We start from the raw sequence: 21,144 nt of genomic DNA on the forward strand, positions 1-21,144 counted from the left end.
TATGGACTTTCTTCTGCAATGCCATTGCAGATGTAGACCAGAATTTGATGGACCGCCTCCAGAGAGTGAATAACACCTTATCCAGCCAAATTAGCCGTTTACAGAATATCCGCAATACCATTGAAGAGACTGGAAACTTGGCTGAGCAAGCACGTGCCAGGGTAGAGAGCACAGAGCAGTTGATTGAAATTGCGACCCGAGAACTTGAGAAGGCAAAGATTGCTGTTGCCAACGTGGTGAGTGATTGGGAAGGTCTGAGGTTCGGGTGCAGGATTCCCCTGGTACTTTGTAGCAAGTCTCTTACTGTCCACAGAATGCTTCAGCTAAATTGACTCTTTGTGTCTTTTTGTCTCTAAACATGGAGCAAGAAAGCCACGTTGCTCAAAGTTGTCATTAAATAGTTATCACAAATTGGATAACAACCAAAGGACATCTGGGTCCTTTCTCTAGCTTTGTTCCTTCTATGGCACTAGTCAGTTTAAACTTCCTTTATCCTTTGATGAGAATAGAAATAGTAATCTGTAGCCAAGGATGCTAATACTAATGAAGGATCTTTGAATCAATGAGACATTCTTTTTGTTAAATAACACTAATACAAATTTGGTTTTGACACTTGTATTAAATTTAAATAATTCAGTCCTTTGAGATTAGTGCTCTGTTTATTTCCTCTTTAGTCAATCACTCAGCCAGAGTCTACAGGGGACCCAAACAACATGACTCTTTTGGCAGAAGAGGCACGAAAGCTTGCTGAACGGTAACCTCCAGATCCCTGTGTCTTAATGGTTAAGCTATAACTTTCCTTACATGTGTACATGTTGTCCCCTCCTTTACCCACAAACACTTCGCATATAACCTACTTTTGTAAAGTTGGCTCTTTTCTGAAACATTATTGGCTGTGTGTACTCTTTTCTTGCCTCTCCTTTGAAATCAGAATATTTACTTTGAATATTTGAACATGATGCTTTGGAGGGAAATTATATTTGGACATCTCAAAGAAAACCATAACATTTTTAGATTTTTAATTTCAAAACCTTAAAGTTGATAACTAAGAAGCTCAGTTGAATTTAGTTATATTTTTAATTTTTAAATTAATTTTTAACGAAAATGTTTAATTCTCAGATTTTAATAGAAAACGTTTACAAACCCATAGTACCTTTGAAAATCAGCCCAAGAAAACAGACCATTTCATTCCTCATTTTTTTTTTTGAGATTTTTAAAATTATTAAGTATAAGGTAGTTTCTTAGGAAAAACTTTAAGTTGTAAGAGAGCATTAAATTGAAAAAGTTTGTTAAAGTAGTTGCTAGAACGTAGGCTTCACGAAGGCAGGTGTTTTTGTGTGTTTCATTCACTACTAAAGTTCTAATACCTCAAACAATGTCTGGCATATAGTAAGTACTCAATAAACGTTTGTTGAATGAATTGCAGAACAGAGCTAGTAGACCTCATGGGTGTGGGATTCTTAAGTAAGCCCGACGTTAAACTTTTAGCCTCATTGTTTAGAGCAATTACTTTGGCTTCTTGCTTTAACATGTGCTCTCTTTCTATTCTTTGCAAATGGAAATGGGTGAGTTGTATCATTTAGTTCATAGAACATTCATGGTTTCATAGCTAGATTTTCTGATGAAAAGAAGATAGCTGAAAACATACGGAAAACTCCCAAGGAAATTAGGTCTTGAAAATAAAATAATTCTGGTGTCTTTCGTACAGGAATTTTGAAAGAAACCTTTATCGTACCGAAACCGAATGGCCACACACCACAGTGTGACACTGTAATACGAAATTTTAGAGCTGAAAAAAACCTTAGCAGTTCCTCAGCTGAAATTTGCATTATTTGGCTGGATTCCCTGTTGAAATGTTGCTTTCCATTTGGTGTCAGGGTGCTTTTCCTGTCAGTAATTAGGTTATATGTGAAAAGTCTGAATAGTTGGAGGCTGTTTCAAGACTATGTAGTAACTGAACCAGAGTGAAGATTAAACATTAGGTCTGGGGTTTTGTGTTTATGTCTAGACGAGTTCTTGCTAGCATACATGGTCTTTTTTTTTTTTTTTTTTTTTTAAAGATTTTATTTATTTATTCATGAGAAACAGAGAGAGAGAGAGGCAGAGGGAGAAGCAGGCTCCCAAGGAGCAGGGAGCCCGATGCGGGACTCGATCCCAGGACTCTGGGATCATGACCTGAGCCGAAGGCAGATGCTTAACCACCTGAGCCACCCAGGCGCCCCCATACATGCTCTTATAGATAAATTATTCTTAAATGATTTTATTTAGAAGTAATTTTTTGAAGAAATATAGACATTTGCCCCTATAAACTTTATAGGAAAATGTCATCTGGATAATACCATTTTTTTCAGATTGTAGAATGCTATTGTAAACTTAGCCCCACTGAAATGGTTGCAAAATTCCAAATTTATAAGAGTTTTTCAATATTTATAGAGCTCTGTCCATGTTAGTATATGTATATATTAATAAGGTAAGCATTACCTAAATTCTGCCTCTTTCCCTATTAAATAGTTCTGTTTCATGGCTTATTTTTTCTTTTACATTATACAGCCATAAACAAGAAGCTGATGATATCGTAAGAGTGGCAGAGACAGCTAATGATACATCAACCGAGGCATATAATCTGCTTCTGAGAACACTGGCAGGAGAAAACCAAACAGCGCTTGAGATTGAAGAGCTTAATAGAAAGTGAGTGTCATTTAAAAGTGGCTTATGGCCCTTAATTTTTCTTGTAAGTAGCACCGGTTCAATGAAAAATTAAATGCTGATGGATTCAGAGCATGCATTCATGCAGTAAGATTTCTTTTGTTAATCATGCTTTTGAAATGGTGCAGTAATTAGAGCAGGGGCTGGAGAGCCGCAGAGGTTTTATTCATTCCAGTTCCTGTAACTACACACAAAGGTAACAAGACTAGCCGTGATACTTAAATTTCTGCATAAATGAAAAAAAAGTATCATAGAGTCAGTAGAGAAAATATACTTGAGCTACACATATTTAAAAGGTGTCCAAAATAAGAAATATGCGGTAAACCATATGGTATAAATAGAAGTGACAAGATGAAATCTAAATTTAAGCTGTTTTGGTATTAAATAATAGCATTTTCTTTGAAGTTTTAGGAAATTCTGTTGCAGTGATTTGAACCAGAATGAATGTGGTTAACATGGAGATGCCAAAAGCAACCAAGTTTTTCGTTAAATCTTTTGTTCCTTAGGTATGAACAAGCGAAGAACATGTCACAGGATCTGGAAAAGCAAGCTGCCCGAGTACACGAGGAGGCCAAGAGGGCTGGAGATAAAGCGGTGGAGATCTATGCTAGCGTTGCCCAGCTGACGCCCGTGGACTCGGAAGCTCTGGAGGTATGGGGTGGACAGCCTGTGTGCACGGGGTGTTGGCGGTCACTGCCGTCCCCCATCCATAGCACGCAGCCTCGCCCCTCGGACGTGCACACGCACACACACACACAGTACGCACCCTAGCCCTCCAGACGCGCACACACACACGCACATAGTATGCACCCTCGCCCCTCAGACGCACACACGTGTGCACACGCACACACACATCCCTCACAGTCAGGGTAAGAGCTATTCTGACTTGCCCTGCAACTGTCACTGGTACCGACCTCCTCTGTCCTCCAGCTGACTCACTGGTAATGTCGAGTTCTGCTTCAGATATGTTCACTTACTGAGGTCAAGAATCCTGTGATTATAAAGATTAAACAGCAAAGACTACTTTAGTGATAGGAATAATCACTCCGAAGTGTTAACTATAAATCCAAATTATTACATATTTGTATTTATTAGAGCAGAGTACACCCAGACCGTTATGCCCAGGCACTCTCTGGTTGAGAACGAGAGAGAAGTAAAAGAAAATAGTTTAAATTAAAGAACTATATCAGGATGCTGCTGGGCAGCTAAAATATCTGGGGATTGGTAGGATTTTATTACATCTGTACTCTACTCATGAATCCTCATTCCAGGCTCCGTATAAATGCTATTTCTTACATTGAATTTGAAATTTAATTAAGTTTCGCTTTTTACATCTGAGGCATTGACTTGATTTTTTTACCATCAAGGTTTAGTTCGGTCTCTTCAGACATGTACATACTGTCTGATCTTGCATATTTGAAATTTGAGAATAGGCAAAACTAATCGGTGATTAAAAACCAGACCAGTGGCAGCTGCATTGCTGAAAAGGTAGGTGTGGACATTAACTGGAAAGAGACACAAGCGAATTTCCTGGGGTGGAAATATTCTGTATCTTGATTGGGGTGTTGGCTACACAGGTAAATATATTTGTCAAAGCTCATCTCACTAAGTGCTGTGCATTTTACTGTGTGTAAAGGATACTTCAATTAAAAAAAAAAGTCCATAAAATCTTGACCTGTGCTTTTCTTTTAAAAATATCTCTGAGTGTTAAGTGTTACGGAGTTACTAAGCCTACCTTTTCATCGGTTTCATTGTTTTGTCTAAAATGTCACAACCTTACTTGCATTTCACAGAATGAGGCAAATAAAATCAAGAAGGAAGCTGAGGATCTGGACCGTCTGATTGACCGGAAATTAAAAGATTATGAGGACCTCCGAGAGGACATGAGAGGGAAGGAACTTGAAGTCAAGAAGCTTCTGGAGAAGGGAAAGACTGAACAGCAGGTTGGTTTAATTTGCAGGTGACTTCATTTCTTGAGGCAAAATGTGAAACCGTGCCGCGTGACCTGTGTCCGTGACGTCACCACACGTGCAGGGACCGCAAGCCCTCAGGAATTCAGAGGAAGGCCTTCTGTGGGGCACCCCGGCCTAGCTGCCCCATGCTGGCAGGTGTCAAGGTGGCAGCTAGGAGCTGCCTGGCCTGTTAGGAGAAAGAAGGGATTCACCTTGGAGGGTTTGTCCTCTGATCTGCCGTGTGTTTGCAGACTGCTGACCAGCTCCTAGCCCGAGCAGATGCCGCCAAGGCTCTTGCGGAAGAAGCTGCTAAAAAGGGACGAAATACCTTACAAGAAGCCAATGACATTCTCAACAACCTGAAGGGTATGAAAGACTCACATGATAGCGTAAATTTCTATGCTTTCTTCACTGAGGTGATTTACTTCTTAATTTTTACCATGAGATTCTCGGAAATATACCATATGAAAGATAAGAGTATACCAGATCCCATAAATCTATCATCCAGATTCAACAGTTAATGATTTTTACTACACTAACTTCATCCCCCAACATCCACCCTACTTTTTTTTATACTGAGATAGTTCAAAGAAAAATCCGAGAGCTTGGGTCATTTTACCCCTTCATACCTCAGTATGAAAATAAAACCAAAAAAAAAAAAAGGAAATTTTCTGATATTAGAATAACTCATGTTATCAAGATATGCCTATTTAGCTGGCTCATGTTGTTAAATGGAGATTATTTTTCATTTTCTCTGCCAATTGCATCTCAATCCTTGTGCCTTCTGTCCTCACCCAAGGGAAAAAAGAAATGTGCTCAATTCACGGGATAGTCCTGGACTTGCCTCTGATAAAATAGCCCGTAGGTTCCATAAACATGGAAGCTTTATAAGATAATGGTTGACTCTGTCGGCCCTGGTGTCAGTGGGATTGGGTTAGAATCCCTGATCCACCTCGTACTTCCTGTGAACCCTTGGGGGAAATTCTCTCCCTCCATAGTCTTCAGTTCTTATGTATAAAACTGATACAATGCCTGCTTCACAGGCATATAAAAAAGGTCTTAACCCAGTAGCTAACACCTAGTAAACACTAAATAAACTGCAGTTTTTAATACTGTTTGCCGTGGTAGTAGTAACGGCATACTCCGTGCTTTGCACAAAAATAAACTTCTTTGCAGAAACATGTTCGTTCATAAGACTCTAAAGCTGTACGCTTCCTTCTTCTAAGGCCGTCCGTGGTGTTTTTCATTTTTCTCTCCCGACTTTCACTGTTCGTAAAACGAAGTCCCGTTGCCGCTCCCTGACAGGTTCCCTTTTGGCTTGCTGAGAGTTGAGCTCAAATGCACCTGCTTTATTTTAGATTTCGATAGGCGAGTGAACGATAACAAGACTGCTGCAGAGGAGGCTTTAAGGAGAATCCCTGCCATCAACCAGACCATAATAGAAGCCAATGACAAGACAAGGGAGGCGCAGCTGGCTCTGGGCAGTGCTGCCGCCGATGCCACCGAGGCCAAGAGCAAGGCCCACGAGGCGGAGAGGATCGCCAGCGCCGTCCAGAAGGTGTGTGCTGCACACTTTGCTCCTGTGTTTCTCCAGTCGTTTTCCAGTTTCTTTCCCCATCCCTAAAAGCCCTCGTAGACTTCTTCCTCAACTCTGCTAAGATTATCCTTAAGCTGTCCTTGTTCCTTTTTTACTGGGCATGTAGAGTAGGTAAGTACGTTGACTGAAGAGGGCGAATCATTGAAGTCGTTGAAAGGGCCCTTGAACATTTCTACTGTTGTCTCGGCGGCAGGGTCTCTGTGGTGAGGAGGGGGATGGCTTCCTGGGCCCAAAGAGCGCCTTGCACAAGAAAATCAGACTCTTCTCAAGTAAACACAGTTCTTTGACATGGACAGCTGATGTTTTTTCAATCTTACGTAGAGTGCCAGGTCAATACAACTCTCAGGCCCATCTTTTGAGCATATTTTATATCGGAGCCCTACCTTATTTAGCTGCCACTGCTAGGATTCTTTCTACTCATCTTTTTTTTTAAAGATTTTATTTATTTATTGGAGAGGGAGACAGAGCATGAGCAGGGGAGGGGCAGAGGGAGAAGCAGACTCCCCGCTGAGCAGGGAGCCTGATGCAGGGCTCCATCCCAGGACCCTGAGATCATGACCTGAGCCGAAGTCAGATGCTTTAACCAACTGAGCCACCCAGGCGTCCATCCCCTTTCTACAATCATCTTAAAGAATAATCTCTTTAAGCTGGTTTTTTCCTACTTAAAAGTCAATCTGTTTATTTTATTTAAAAGAGAGACTAGAATGGATTCTAAAAGAATGTGTTCAAGAATCACAAACATTTTTTAGTTTGTTTAGAACAGTTGGTTTTGGATTAATTATATTTTATAAAATATTCCTACATCAGGATCGTGAGGTTTTTTTGTACATTGTGATGAGCTGCCAAGTAGAACAAGGCCACTATGTTTGAACTGAAAATGTATCCAAGTCGAAGAGTCTAATCAATATGATGTGTTGGAAAGTGTACACCATTTAAATGTTTTATCATTTGCTAGCCGTGTGACCTCAACTAAAAATGGCAATGATAGAAAAGGAAGTATTAAGGATAAATAAGAGGATACAAATGGAAGTGTTTTATAAAATATAAAATGCTATTAGATTAGGTGGTAACGCTAGCTTTTCTTTCCTTACTGTTACTTGGAACCCAAATAAATGATACCCTAAGTCAACGTATGGTATAATTTACTTCCCTGTTCTTTCTGGATTATATTTTCAAACCATTCTACAGATTATTAAAGATGCGGGAGGATACTTTAGAAAGAGGAAAGCTTTTTTTCACTAGCTGTTCTTTATCATGTGCCTAGAACGCTACCAGCACCAAGGCAGAAGCCGAAAGGACTTTTGCAGAAGTTACAGACCTGGATAACGAGGTGAACAATATGCTGAAACAACTACAGGAAGCAGAAAAGGAGCTGAAGAGAAAACAAGAGGACGCTGACCAGGATATGATGATGGCAGGGATGGTAAGCAGTTTTGGCCTATTTGCTTATGGGCAGAAAGTGAAGGGTGTTTAATGATGAAGATCCCCATCTTGTTAAGAAGAGTCTCTTTCATATTGACTTCTGTTTTTCATTGTGCTTTCTGGCCAAGAATCGGGTTAGTAACTTACATAGAAGACAAAGAATTTGGGTCTCTTGTGGGGTTGTTGCACAATTGTCCTGTCCCAAAGTTTCTCTCAGTTAAAAGCAAAACATTCTTTTACACATTGAAGTTTTAGGACATTGAAAAGTATGCATTTGTATTTTTGGATGGGTGATTCATATATGGTATAAAATAAAAAAGGAATAAAAAGGAATACAATGAAAAATTAATTTCCTTCCTACTCTTGTTATCCCAGCAACTTACTTTCTAGAGGCAAACACCAGTTTCTTGTATTTCATTTTTGAAGATGACAAAAACATACCAAACTTACATCTAATTTAATTTTTTTTTTACCTTTTGTGATGATGTGTATAGACAACACTGTGGGTGACAAAATTGACTTAGGAATGCATGCCCAATAAAGAACAAGGGTGCGTTTTCCGGAAACATAACTTTGCAGTTCAGTCTGATTGCAGTCACAGTAATGAACTTGTTTAATTGTGCACTTTCAGTACAAGTGAGGGACCCTTTTTCCACTCCTGCTGAAAACAGGCCTTTTACCTGGCTGATTTTCACCCTGGGACAGAAAGGAGAAATAGTAACCCTGTTTACCTAAAGAAGACTCTAGGGAAGTGATAACAGGAAGCATTCCTATGCAAACACCTTATTTTAGTACGCTTTTTGGCTTTTATTTCGGACTATCTCAGTTTTCTCTAGCAAGGTATGGCTCAATTGGAAATTCCCATATAGTAAAAAATACGCATTTCTCATATGGGATGAAAGGGTCTCTGCATTTCCTTTTTAATATAGTTGTAGAAACATTGCATTTAGAGCCTGTGGAGAGAAGGAAAAGGATATATTCTTGATGAGCTCCAAGAAAAGGGTATAGATTCCATTCAAAGGGTGGAAGAAGATCCATCTTTTGTTCTTTTTGGTAAATAACTTCTAACGAACACAAAGCACCAGCACACACCCCATCCCATTTGTATTTACGTCAGTCCTGAAAGACACAGCGTTGAGCCGGTATTAAGTTTGAGTCTGTCACGTAACTTTTTTCACCAAAAGAGTAAAGGCTTATGGTTGTCCTGGAAGAGGAGGCTGGAGCCTACAGATGACCCGCGGTAGCATTGCTCTCTGTAGGCCCTCACGAAGTCACTTACCCTGTCTAGGACGTGTGCAGGAATGCCTGTCAGCGCTGTGATTTCAATAGAGATTCATCATTTATTTGTGAAGGGTTTTTTCCTCGTGCATTTTCTTTTTTTAAAAAATCTCATGTTCTGTCCAAAAATGTTGCAGTGTCTTGAGCCAAACACTAGGAAAAACAATTTTGTGGTAGGGAGCTCAAAGCTGCTCGTTTATATCCTGACTGGATTTTATTTGTGAGAGCATCTGTTTTCTGATATTCAGACGCTTCCTCTTCCATTGTCATTTCCCGTGACTCACACACAGGGTATTTGTTCAGGTTTCATGGAATTTTCCCAAATACATTTACCTTTGGTTGATTTACAAAATTAAACCGTATTGCCACATGCGTGTGCGTGCGTGTACGTTTGCAGGGGGGAGAGGGTGTCATAGAAGGTGTCACTTGAGTATGAAACTTCTCTGAGAACAGGACATTTCTAATAATCAAGTCTCTAAGAGTGTCCTGAAGGACATAGTTTGGTTCTAAAATGTAGTTTTTATATTCGTCCTTAAAAATAACTTGTTTCTGCTCGATGAATTTGGTTACGAATCCACTTCCATGTATTTTTGAGTGAGAAAGTGAGAAAAGGGGATAATATTGGTCTTTCTGAAATACAGATCCAGTCAGTGTAGGCATGCGGGCTGCCTACTTGTGTCTGTTCTGTGCATTAAAAATAGCAACATTTGACCATGAAGATACTCTGAAAGACCAAAAACAAAACAAAACCAAACCAAACCCCTACAGTGAGAGATTGTAGTTTCACAAGTTAGGAAAGAGGAAGCATCTGAAAATTGGACTTGTTGGCTGACTGGGGGGGAAAAGATTTCAAGAACATGAAAACACATGGTCAGGACTGCCGGTGTCATCTGTCCTCTTTCCGCTACAGGCTTCGCAGGCTGCTCAGGAAGCCGAGATCAATGCCAGAAAGGCCAAAAACTCCGTTACCAGCCTCCTGCACCTGATTAACGAGCTCCTGGAGCAGCTGGGTAAGTGGCTGTGCAGTGCTTGTCGGCCGCCCCCGGATTCTCTGTGCTGCCCTTGCGGTCTCATGCAGTCGACGCAAAAGCAGATAGTACAGCGGGCCTGTTGTGTGAACCGAGTCAGGACCCGAGGTCGTATTCACTCAGCTACGAGGTCCTTCCATGGCATGTGATCTGAGTCCTGGAATCTGACCACGGTCCAAGGACTTATAAAATCAGGAAGACAGGCTGCCAGCGAGGGTGGCTCACTTGTGGTCGATGCTTATGATACACTGAACGGTGATTATTCTGAGCTCATCCTGCTTGGCAGAGTGTCTTTAGAGGATTTAAAGTGAAGGATTTCAGTGCTAGAGTGAAAGAACACTTTAAGCTGGTGACAACTTCACTGCCTGGAATTCTTTTCATTTGCTAATTAGAAGGAGAATCTGATGAGGTGACAGTTCTTCAAAAAGAGAATAAGCTTGATTTTTCAAGGAAATTCAAGCATGTTGAAATGCTCTTTTAATCCAGGGTGGTAGGGAGCAGGCTTCGTTACAGGACAGATGTACTTTTGTCGCCAGCCTCCATTATAAAGTGGTCATACTCCAGCCCATATGGCTTTGTGGCAAGGCATTCTGCTTTAATTTAGCCTTGAAGGTTTATTCAGTGTTTTGTTTGGGGTGTTTTTTTTTTTTTTTTTTGGTTTTTTTTGGAGGGTGGGGGAGGGTATATTTTTTATCTGTCTCAAATATCAAGAATAATAAATTATGTGCTGTCAGATGGGTTTTAAAATGATAGGAGCTAGAAGAGGTAGCTTTTTGTGGCAGAAAGGGCTGGATTTTTAAAGTTAGTCAGGCTTGGGTTGGAATCTGTTTTGTTGCCTTGTAAACTGTGCAAACTTGGGCAAATTGCTTAACATCTGAGAATCACTGGCAGAATATGGTCTTGTGAGAATTTAGTCAAGTACAGTATGCATAAAGTGTTGAGCGCTGTGTGGCTGTCTGCTTTCATTAACTATGGAAGCAATTCTTTCCATAAGAACCTCCTTTTCTTGCTAATTTTAAAGTGAAGCTTTTGCTGGAATTATTTCAGCATTTTCCTCCCTGGCCATTTTCCGTAGGAGGGCTCCAAATAGAGTCTAACTCCAGAAAGCAGGACAGGACTCCCCAGAACCAACCCAGCCTCCCTGGAAGCTAAAGAGCCGAGGGCTTACAGTTCTAGCCCGAAGATTTTTATGTTCATTAGATAGCATTAAAATGACATACAGGTTACATACATAAACATGAAAATGGTATCAAACGTTGCCAGATGACCTTCAAAACCGCAGGTGAGGCTTAAGGTCTCAAGCAAGGCAGCTGTGTATTTAGACAACATTTCACAAAAACTGTTTCCTCAGAGAAAACATCCAGCCCAGTATCCATTATATGCTCTGACCTGTCCTCGCCGAGTTAGGTCCGTGTTTACACTTGGTCTGCATTGCTCATGCCCTTGCGTGACACGAATGGTCTACAAGCCCCGTTTGCAGGTCACCACTGCATAGCAGCAGCTGCTGGGCTTCATTTCTAAGATAGGCTAGTGGAGGGGCGCCTGGGTGGCTCGGTCAGTGAAGCATCTGCCTTCGGCTCAGGTCATGATCCCAAGGTCCTGGGATGGAGCCCCGCATCGGGCTCCCTGCTCATGGGAAGCCGGCTTCTCCCTCTCCTGCTCCCCCTGCTTGTGTTCCCTCTCTCGCTGTGTCTCTTTCTGTCAAATAAAGTGGAGGTGCTTGCGGAGTGATGTGATGATTCTTACTGGGTGCATCTGTTTCCTCCTGTGTCCTTTCTGACTCTACAGGGCAGCTGGACACAGTGGACCTGAACAAGCTCAATGAGATCGAAGGCACCCTGAACAAAGCCAAAGATGAAATGAAAGTCAGTGATCTGGACAGGAAAGTGTCTGATCTGGAGAATGAAGCCAGGAAGCAGGAGGCCGCCATCATGGACTATAACAGAGATATCGAGGAGATCATGAAGGACATTCGCAACCTGGAAGACATCAAGAAGACCTTACCATCTGGCTGCTTCAACACCCCGTCCATCGAAAAGCCCTAGAGTCATCTTTTAGGGCTGGAAGGCAGCACCCCCCAACCGGGGAGCCGTTGTGAGGCCACAGAGTGCCTTAACACACAGATTACATTTTTTCAGACCCCCACTTCTCTGCTGCTCTCCACCACTGTCCTTTTGAACCAGGAAAATTCACAAAGCTTAAAGAGAAGCAAGTCAGACATCATGAATCGGGAACAGAGGGTTTTATCTGATAGTCTCTCTTCCACGGAAGGCACTCCCTTACCCACACTTTCCCTTCTGAGTCGCGTGAGGACGTGGCATCTTACGTGATCGTACAGTGGTGTAAACACTTTGTGAGAACCATTGTCTGCCGGGGCTGAGCAAGTGGCCCTCCCTTTTCTCCTGGATACCGGCAGAACCTCCTCGGTCTCAGTGCTCTTGTTTCTATGAAGGAAAAGTTTGGCCCACTAGTAGCCGCGTTGCGATGGCCAGGATATCCAGTCTGTCGATAAAGAAAGTGCACCTACATCTACCACCCCTCCTCCTTTTACGCAAAAGGAAATAAACGTCCTGTGCCAAAGATATTGGTCACTTAGAACGTCAAGAGCCATCGTCAGTTGCTTTAGCTATTTTGAGTATAGGACACTGAGCCATCCACGGGTAAGGCTGCAATTATTCCTGACAGTCTCCAGGAGAATGAGGCTGCAGAAGTAGGCTGAACATTTTCTCATATGTTAATAATTGACTAGGAAGATACCCTTTTTTTCAGATCTTTGGGCAGCTGATAAATCTGGATGGGCAGCTTGCACTCACCAATAGACGTCTTCTGATATTCCTATAAATGGAATTTATACAGAAGAAATAGGGATATGATAACCACTAAAGTTTGTTTTGTTTTGTTTTTTTTCAAAATCAAACTAATACCTAGAGCTTTTTTAGTGTGTTAGTCTTGGAACTAGTGCTGTTATCTGGTAGAGAGCAGTTGATCCCTAAGATCTTGACAAACAAGAAACAAGCCGCCTTGTCCTAGTCTTTCCTCGCAAAGGGATAAAACTTATATGCAACTTGTATTGTCAGGATCCCGTATATCCATTTTTTTCTTCCATTGGGGAGAGATGACACTTTTGACCCTTATCCTCAATTATCTTCTGATGTTCCCACCTTCTAGGGTCCCTCTACACGCCTGCCAAATCCTGGTGGCAAATCCCTGCACTCAGTAGTTCACACAGCTGCCAGCACCATCTAGTTCCTGCACTTTGTGATTGAAACCCATTCGAAACCTTCCCTCTCGGTGCAGAGGGAAGACCCGTAGGTGGACTTGCCTAGCTGGCTTCTCAACTTTGGATCCTCAGCTCTGTGGTTTTCTTTCAAGATCACAGTATGAAGATTCTCTGCCCCACAACGCCTTCCTCCTACCAACCCACCTTTGAGATTCATATATATCGCCTTTAACACTATGCAACTTTGTACTTTGCGTAGCGGGGGGAAAGAAACTATTATCTGACACACTGGTGCTATTAATTATTTCAAATTTATATTTTTGTGTGAATGTTTTTTTTGTTGTTGTTTATCATGATTATAGAGTAAGGAATTTATGTAAATATACTTGGTCCTATTTCTAGAATGGCACTGTCTGTTCACTTCTTCATTTTTCCCCTTCACTGGCACAATGTGTCTGTATACCTCCTTCCCTTCCGTCTGCAGTCCTTTGCCTTGCACCTGCCCCCCCATCGCTCCGCCCTGCGCCTTGTGTCTGCAGCATGTTCATTCTCTAGCGCGAATGTCCACCCGCTTCCCTCCACACCCAGCCGCTCCGCAGGGGTGCCTCCCACCCTCCTCCACCGCAGGCCCGCCCCCCGAAATTGCAGCCTGATGTTCCTGAGGCCCACCCCCGAGCAGGCGTGTCAGGTCGACAGGAGGTGGCGGGATGAGGATGTTTTGCTGAACAGCATCTTCAGCATCAATGTGGGCCTAACCAGGAATGAGCTAGAAATGCCCTTTCCGACAGCTGGAGCTATGGACGGGTGCATTGAGAAGGGAGGGCGTGATCCCTGAGCACTCAGAGGGCACCAGGGATGGAGTACAGACAGGTAGAGTGGGAGCGGCCGTGCAGCGGGGTCTCCGCTGCTGCCTGCTTGCATACCAGAGTCGGCTCCAAAGGCTTTGACTTGGCCTACCCCTGGCTTTCCCTGGGCCGCTTCTACTGTTGCCAGAGGCCAGGCTCGTTCCTGCCAAGTTTTCACATCAGCGTCTCCTAGCTAGTTCCTCGTGGTAAGGGGCCACCTCCTAACAGAGACATTTTGTTCAAGGTCGCAGGACAAGGACTGTAGATCGACTGCCGGGATAGTTGTCCCTCTAGCCTGTGGGTCAGCCTCACACCAGTCAGTCGTAGGCCACAGTGAAATTAGGAGTTTTTTTGTTTGGTTTGGTTTGGTTGCTTTTCTCCTTCTCCATCTGTGTCATATATTTTTAAACAGAATTTTATTTTTAAAATAAAAAGCTCTTTATAAGACAATACCTTCATTACACTCCTGCAGTATGCATTATTTTATTGTATAGTTCTAGTTACCTGAATTTCATGTAATAAAACTGACAGGGTGGCTGCTGAAGAATGCTGGGGGTCGCGGGGGGCGTGTCCAGCTGCTCTCCGGAATTCTTCCTTGTAATCCCCGCGGTGGCCCTTCGATATGTGCCTTCACCTTAGCTGTCTGCCTTAATCTCTACAGTCTCGCTCTCCAGGGTGGTGAATAAAATGCAACACTTGGCCTTTTTTTTATGTTAAAAAAAAAAAAAACAGTATTTTATTTATAATAAAATCTGAATATTTGTAACCCTTTATATTTGGTGTGGCCTGAGTGTGGTACTGGGGACAGAGGATGTTTTGAAAGGTACGATGAAGAGAAAGCTGCTTGTAATACCTTCTTTGGGTGACTTATGTCCTTGAGAACAGTCCAATATGTGTGCAGGTACGTGCTGTGTGTGTGTGTGTGTGTGTGTGTGTGTGTGTGTATGTATATATGTGTGTATATATTATACATACAAGTAATACACACACATATATATACGTATTTTTTTTCCCCTTCTCAGATGGGGATACTTTGGTGTGGTCCAGAGGTAGGCAGACTTTTTCTGTAAAGAGCTAGACTGTACATATTGTAGGCTTCACAGGCCCTACGATCTCTGTTACACCGACTTTGCTCTTGCAGCCTGAAAGCAGCCCGGACAGTGTGTAAACAAATGAGTCCAACACAACTATTTACAAAAACAGGCACGGGCCCGAGGGCTGCCATGTACCGGACCCCTTGGGGTATGATTAATGCCTGCTTAGTGACACCTGAAGACTATTTTAAAATTATTTGGGCTTCTTAAATTAGCAGCTGTATGTAAAAAGTTGTCTTTCTACCTGTAAATATGCCCATAACTTCAGCTAAAGGGGGTCTCTTGAGGTGATGAAAACCACTCTCGAACATAAGGGAATAGAGAGAAAAAGTAAGTGATGTGCTGAGCCGGCAGGCCAGAGTAGCTCATCCGTGCCTCAGCCCATCTGGAGGGTTGACCCAGCGGGAGTCATCTGAGGCCAGGTGAAGAGTTTCAGATATGGAGACAGCAGGAAGGCTTTGGTTTCCTCTTCGGTGCTCTGTTCATAGCCCTGAGTCCCTGCGGATGACCTGCCACCTTCCTGGTCTTCTAAATCCTTGTAACTATGACACCTGTGAAGAACCTGAACTCTCCTCGATTGGACTTGCTCAGAGAGAGCTTTAGAGGGCACTAGTTCCTCGCTTTCACGCATACCCTGTTCTTAACCTGTTTGTAGGACCTGATTCAAACGCAAACACATCTTTCTAGTTACTGTGTCCGAGTGATGAGTGGGATTTTAAAAACTTGCGGGTCAGCAGTTTCTCCAAAGTTGGTATTGGCATAATCTGATGCAAAATATCCCCAAAGGTTTACTCCTTAAAGTAAACGTTTTTAGCCCCTGATAAATCTGAATTCACCAGCTCCACTTCACTAAGCTCAAAATGGAATGCTAAAGAAGACCTCTGGCACCCAGGAGAGCCACCGAGTAGAAAGGCAGATGGTGCCTGCTTCATAGGGTGAGGAAGGACCCATCCCAATGAAAGATCACCTCTCTCCAGGCCCTTAGCTTATGGGACCAGAAACAAGACAGTTGTACATAGCAGGTAATTTTGCCTGTTCACACTAAGCAGGTTTAAATGAAGTAGATATTAATCCCTGGAGTGAAAAATAAGAAACTTCCTAGTAAATAATCTATCAGAGGCTCCAGTGGTTCAGAAGTTATCAGCAAGAGTGCTTTATATTTGTACTGAGTCCCCCAAGATGATTATATCTGCTCTACACAAATGATATTCTAAATAGAAATTAATTATATGCAGGGCGCCTGGGTGGCTCAGTCAGTTAAGCATCTGCCTTTGGCTCAGGTCATGATCCCAGGGTCCTGGGATGGAGCCCCCTTCAGGCTCCCTGCTCAGCGGGGAGCCTGCTGCTCCCTCTCCCTCTGCCCCTACCCTGCATGTGTTCTGTCTCTTTCTCTCTCAGATAAGTAAATAAAATCTTTTTTGAAAAATTAATGACATGCTTAAGAAAAGGAAATATTTAGCAGAAGTCAAATAAAAGCTAAGAAATTCCTGGTTGGGAATTCAAATAAGAGAAACCTCAACATTTCCAGTGTTGTTATAACATGTCATTTCTTTAACTCTTCTCCCTGCCCATGGTATTCTTTCTCCTTTCCATTACAGGAAAGCCTGAGGTCAAGGTGTCACCTGCTCTGTTGACATTGGTCAGTCCTTCCTTGTGTCCACCAGCCCCCCCAGCCTTGTACTGGCTTCTAGCGTTGACACATGTTTATTGATCAGGTGTCTCTCACCGACCTTTCCCCCCAAGCTCTCTCCTACTCCCCAAGATCCCGGTCTGTGTATTTCTGTCCACATCCTCAGGGTTAGGAGGCATACAGGAAGTGGTCACTGGGTTTTCTAAATGGTCTAAAGGTAAAATCAACCTTTCTCATTTGCCTATTCTCCCATTTCTGTTACTTTTCCCCTGCATGAGCAGAAAGCGAGGTTTACGGATGCTTGTTAATGCCCTCTGTCCACTGCTTTCAGCATCGTTCTGCTCTCTCAGTACTCCCACCGAAGGAGGGATTTGCAGGAAGAGAAGCAAAACCGCTGTCTTTCACCAAGTGGCACAGCACCCACACACCACACACAGCTCCGCAAGCAGCAACCAGCTGGCGCGGTCCCTCACTCTGCATCCCAGCCTCACACTAGCTGCTCCCAGCACTGCGTGTGTCTGCCAGCGGTCCCTCGCTCTGCATCCCAGCCTCACACTAGCTGCTCCCAGCACTGCGTTTGTCTGCCAGTGGTCCCTCGCTCTGCATCCCAGCCTCACACTAGCTGCTCCCAGCACTGCGTGTGTCTGCCAGTTTTACCCACAGCCCCTTCTGTAGATACCTCTGGGTCCCGGCCCACATGATAACATTAGTTCCCTTTCTTTTTCCCTAACTCCTGGGAACGGGCCTGGTAAATTTCAACAGCTTGGTTAGTGTTTCATCCTGTTCACCCGGGTGCCTTAGAGGGCCTTGTAATATAGACCATGCAGGCATTGCTTGTGATGAATTCAGTATAGTTTGTACTTATTTCTATAAAAAGTTGAGCATCAGGCTCTCGATCAAGAATGTAACCCTCGGATACAGCACTGTTCCCATGAGTATGTCAATTTAACTGATTCTCTGTGAAATGTGCCTGGTCATACCTTTGAGGACACCTCTCTCTCCTCCCATAATCCTTTTTCACCATGGCTAGTAACAAAAAATTCTACTTGAGCTTCAGACTGTTGCTTTTGAGCCTGTGGTTTCTGTACTTGTACTGAGATCCTTTGTCGTTTCAGTAACTAAATGCAATCATCAGGAGCGCCGGGGCGGCTCAGTCAGCTAAGCATCTGACTCTTGATTTTGGCTCAAGTCATGATCTCAGGGTTGTGGGATCGAGCCCCCCACTGGGCTCTGCACTCAGCACAGAGTCTGCTTATCCCTCTTCCTCTGCTCCTCCCCCAACTCCCTCTCTTTCTGTCTAAAATAAGTAAAATATTTTTAAAAATAATTAAATAAATTCAATCATCAAATTGTGTGCCATAGCAACTAGTGTTAAGAATTTCTAATGCAGGGGCGCCTGGGTGGCTCAGTCAGTTAAGCGTCTGCCTTTGGCTCAGCTCATGATCTCAGGGTCCTGGGATCGAGCCCCCATGTCAGGCTCCCTGCTCAGTGGAGAGCCTGCTTCTCCCTCTCCCTCTGTGTTCCTCTCTCTCAAAAATAAATAAATAAAAATATACATATATAAAAAAAGAATTTCTACTGCAACTCCTTTCTGAATATTCTGTGCTTGCCTTCCAGGATGTACGATCCGATTTTTCCTCTGTGTCAGTTGATCCCCATTCTTTTTTTTCCTCCTGAGAGTGGTTTCTAAGTTGAGGTCAGTGCCGAGTAAGCTCAAATCCAGCCATGAGCAGAAATGTCTGGAGAAGATGTGCTGTCCTAGTGTGGATTACACGTTCCTGGGTTGCTGAGCCAGCGTCCAAGATAAAGGCTCAGTAGAAACAACTGTGATTTCAGTGATTACATGTTTAGCAGGGTCAGAGAAGTTTGTGTTACAACTTGCTCATCCCTCTTGGCTCAGACAGTCTGCTATCTGCACTGTCTGAGTCAGGCTGAGACAGAGGCTCAGACCTGGCCAGAGAGATGGGTTTTGCCACATAGATTTCAGTCAGGTTGCCCTCCTTACATTTCTGAAGGACTGGGGAAGGACTGACGCTATCAAGATATTTTGCACCGTATACTATGTTTTTAAAGGTACCTTCATGATTATTTACTTTCATTTGCCCCTGATTTATTGAGGGTCTTCATTTGACCAACGAGGAGATACAACCATGGCTTGCTGCCCCATCACCCTAACCACTATTTTATTTTATTTTTTATTTTTATTTTTTTTTAAGATTTTATTTATTTATTAGAGAGAGACACAGCGAGAGAGGGAACACAAGCAGGGGGAGTGGGAGAGGGAGAAGCAGGCTTCCCACCGAGCAGAGAGCCCGATGCGGGGCTTGATCCCAGGACCCTGGGATCATGACCTGAGCTGAAGGCAGACGCTTAACGACTGAGCCACCCAGGCGCCCCCCTAACCACTATTTTAGCATCTTACCGTATTCTCTCATGATTATGATCCATTTTCCTATTATGTACATGTACTTTATGATAAGGTTCCTCAAATCCCTTTTTTGGAGAGATCAAGGCAGGATTTAAATATATTAGTAATTTGCCCAATATTAAGGAACCAGTTAGTGGCAGAATTATTACTTGGAATGGAATTGTCTTTCAGCATCTGGGCCATATACCCTACACAGCTCACACCCCTCTCGTTGCCTATGGTTTTTCCCTCTCTTTCTCTTCCCTTACTTAGGATCAGGGATAAGGAGCATAGAGCTGGCTCACCTAGCTTCCTCTCATGTTAACATCTGATATAACCGTGGTACATTTATCAAAACTAAGAAACTATTGGTAGAAGACGTAACTATAGTCTTTTGCCTGCTTTTAAAAAACCTTTTTCGAGACCCCATTTTTAAAGTAATACTGAATTTTAAAGCAAAATGAAAAATACTCAGCATTAATACCCAAGCTATGGGACAACAGGAATGTGGATAGTTGATTTTACTTTCGTAATACAATCAAGACTGCCCGATGTATAATGTGTTCATAATTAACTGCAAGTAATGTCATTAAACCACTTGCTAAAATGTCCTGAAAGTTTCAAAAAAGATTTTTAAAAGATCCATCAGAATTAACATGTCATTCATAACAATATGCCACAAATTTAAGTATTTATTAGAAATAGAAAATTTATTTATAAAGATTACATTTAAAATTTTTTATTACATCATTTCAGACCTACAGCAAAATTGTAAGAATAGCATAAAAAGTTCTTCAGTACTCTTTCCTCGGATTCCTCAAATGTTAACATTTTATCACATTTGCTTTTTCTCTGCTCTCACTCTTGCTCTCTGCGTAGAGAGAAAGAGAGAAATGTTTTAAGTTGCAGACATGATGCCCTTTTACCCGTAAATACTTCAATGTATATTTCCTAAAGACGGGGAACTTTCTTACATAACTACAGCACAGTTGTCAAAATCAGGAAATTACCATCAGTACAATATGATTATCTTATCCACAGCCATTATTCAGATTGCACCATTTGTGGTAGGCAGACTAATGGTCCCTCCAAAGATGTCCACATCCTAATCCCCAGAACCTGTGAATGTGTTAGGTTGCACGGCAAAGGGGAATTAAGGTTTCTGATGTCATTAAGGTTGTGAATCAGCCAATCTTAAAGTAGATTATCCTGGGTTATCTGGGTAGGCCAACATAATAATCATAAGGATTCTTATAATTGGAGGAGGGAGGCAGAAAAGGAGGTCGGGGTGATGCAATGAGATGGGGACTCAGCCTGCCATTTGGGGCTTAAAGATGGAGTGGGAGACAGGAGCCAAGGAACGTGGGCAGCCTCGAAAATCTGCAAGAGGCAAGGGAAGAGATTCTCCCCTAGAGCCTCCAGAGGGGGAACACAGCCCTGCTGACACTTTGAGTTTAACCCAGGAAGATCCCTGTCAGACTTCTAACCTACAGAAATAAAAGAGAATAAAGTTGTATTGTTTCAAGCCACTAAATTTGAGGCCACTTGTTGTGCAGCCGTAGAAAACTAATACACCATTTGTCCCAGTAATGTCTTTTTAAAAAAGAGAAAATCTGAAACTATGTGTTCAGTTGTCATGTCTCTTTTATTTCCTTTACTCTGGAGCAGTTCCTGAGTCTTCCTTTGTATTTTCTGATGTTGACATTTTAAGAAAATAGACAGTTATTTTGTAGCATGTTCTTCAGTTTGGTTCCTTTGATGTTTTCTCTTGATTGGATTCAGGTTGTGCACTTTGACAGCGAGATCGCAGAAGTGATGCTGAATTCCCTTCAGTACATAGTAACAGGAGGCACATAAGTCGTTGCTGACAATGCTCACTTTGACAGCTGATTGGGGTGGTGCCTCCCAGATTTCTCCATTGTGAAGTTACTCGGTAACCCTTTGTAATTAATAAGTATCTTATGA

At 42.6% G+C, this 21,144-nt stretch overlaps 1 protein-coding gene across 1 annotated transcript in view; it reads left to right on the top strand.

The window, feature by feature from the left end:
* LAMC1 (laminin subunit gamma 1) overlaps positions 1–14,819 on the top strand; it is a 123,716-nt gene extending 108,897 nt beyond the window's left edge. The window contains exons 19-28 of the mRNA XM_032393216.1: positions 31–236; positions 675–754; positions 2,551–2,688; positions 3,213–3,357; positions 4,500–4,649; positions 4,910–5,024; positions 6,017–6,216; positions 7,520–7,678; positions 9,866–9,965; positions 11,772–14,819. Of these exons, the coding sequence (XP_032249107.1) occupies positions 31–236; positions 675–754; positions 2,551–2,688; positions 3,213–3,357; positions 4,500–4,649; positions 4,910–5,024; positions 6,017–6,216; positions 7,520–7,678; positions 9,866–9,965; positions 11,772–12,028 (1,550 nt within the window). The 3' untranslated portion in view covers positions 12,029–14,819. The remainder of the gene's footprint in view (positions 1–30; positions 237–674; positions 755–2,550; positions 2,689–3,212; positions 3,358–4,499; positions 4,650–4,909; positions 5,025–6,016; positions 6,217–7,519; positions 7,679–9,865; positions 9,966–11,771) is intronic.
* The last annotated feature ends 6,325 nt before the right edge of the window (positions 14,820–21,144 follow it).

This window comes from Phoca vitulina, unplaced genomic scaffold (assembly GCF_004348235.1).
Source record: "Phoca vitulina isolate PV1807 unplaced genomic scaffold, GSC_HSeal_1.0 scaffold71, whole genome shotgun sequence".
NCBI lineage: Eukaryota > Metazoa > Chordata > Mammalia > Carnivora > Phocidae > Phoca > Phoca vitulina.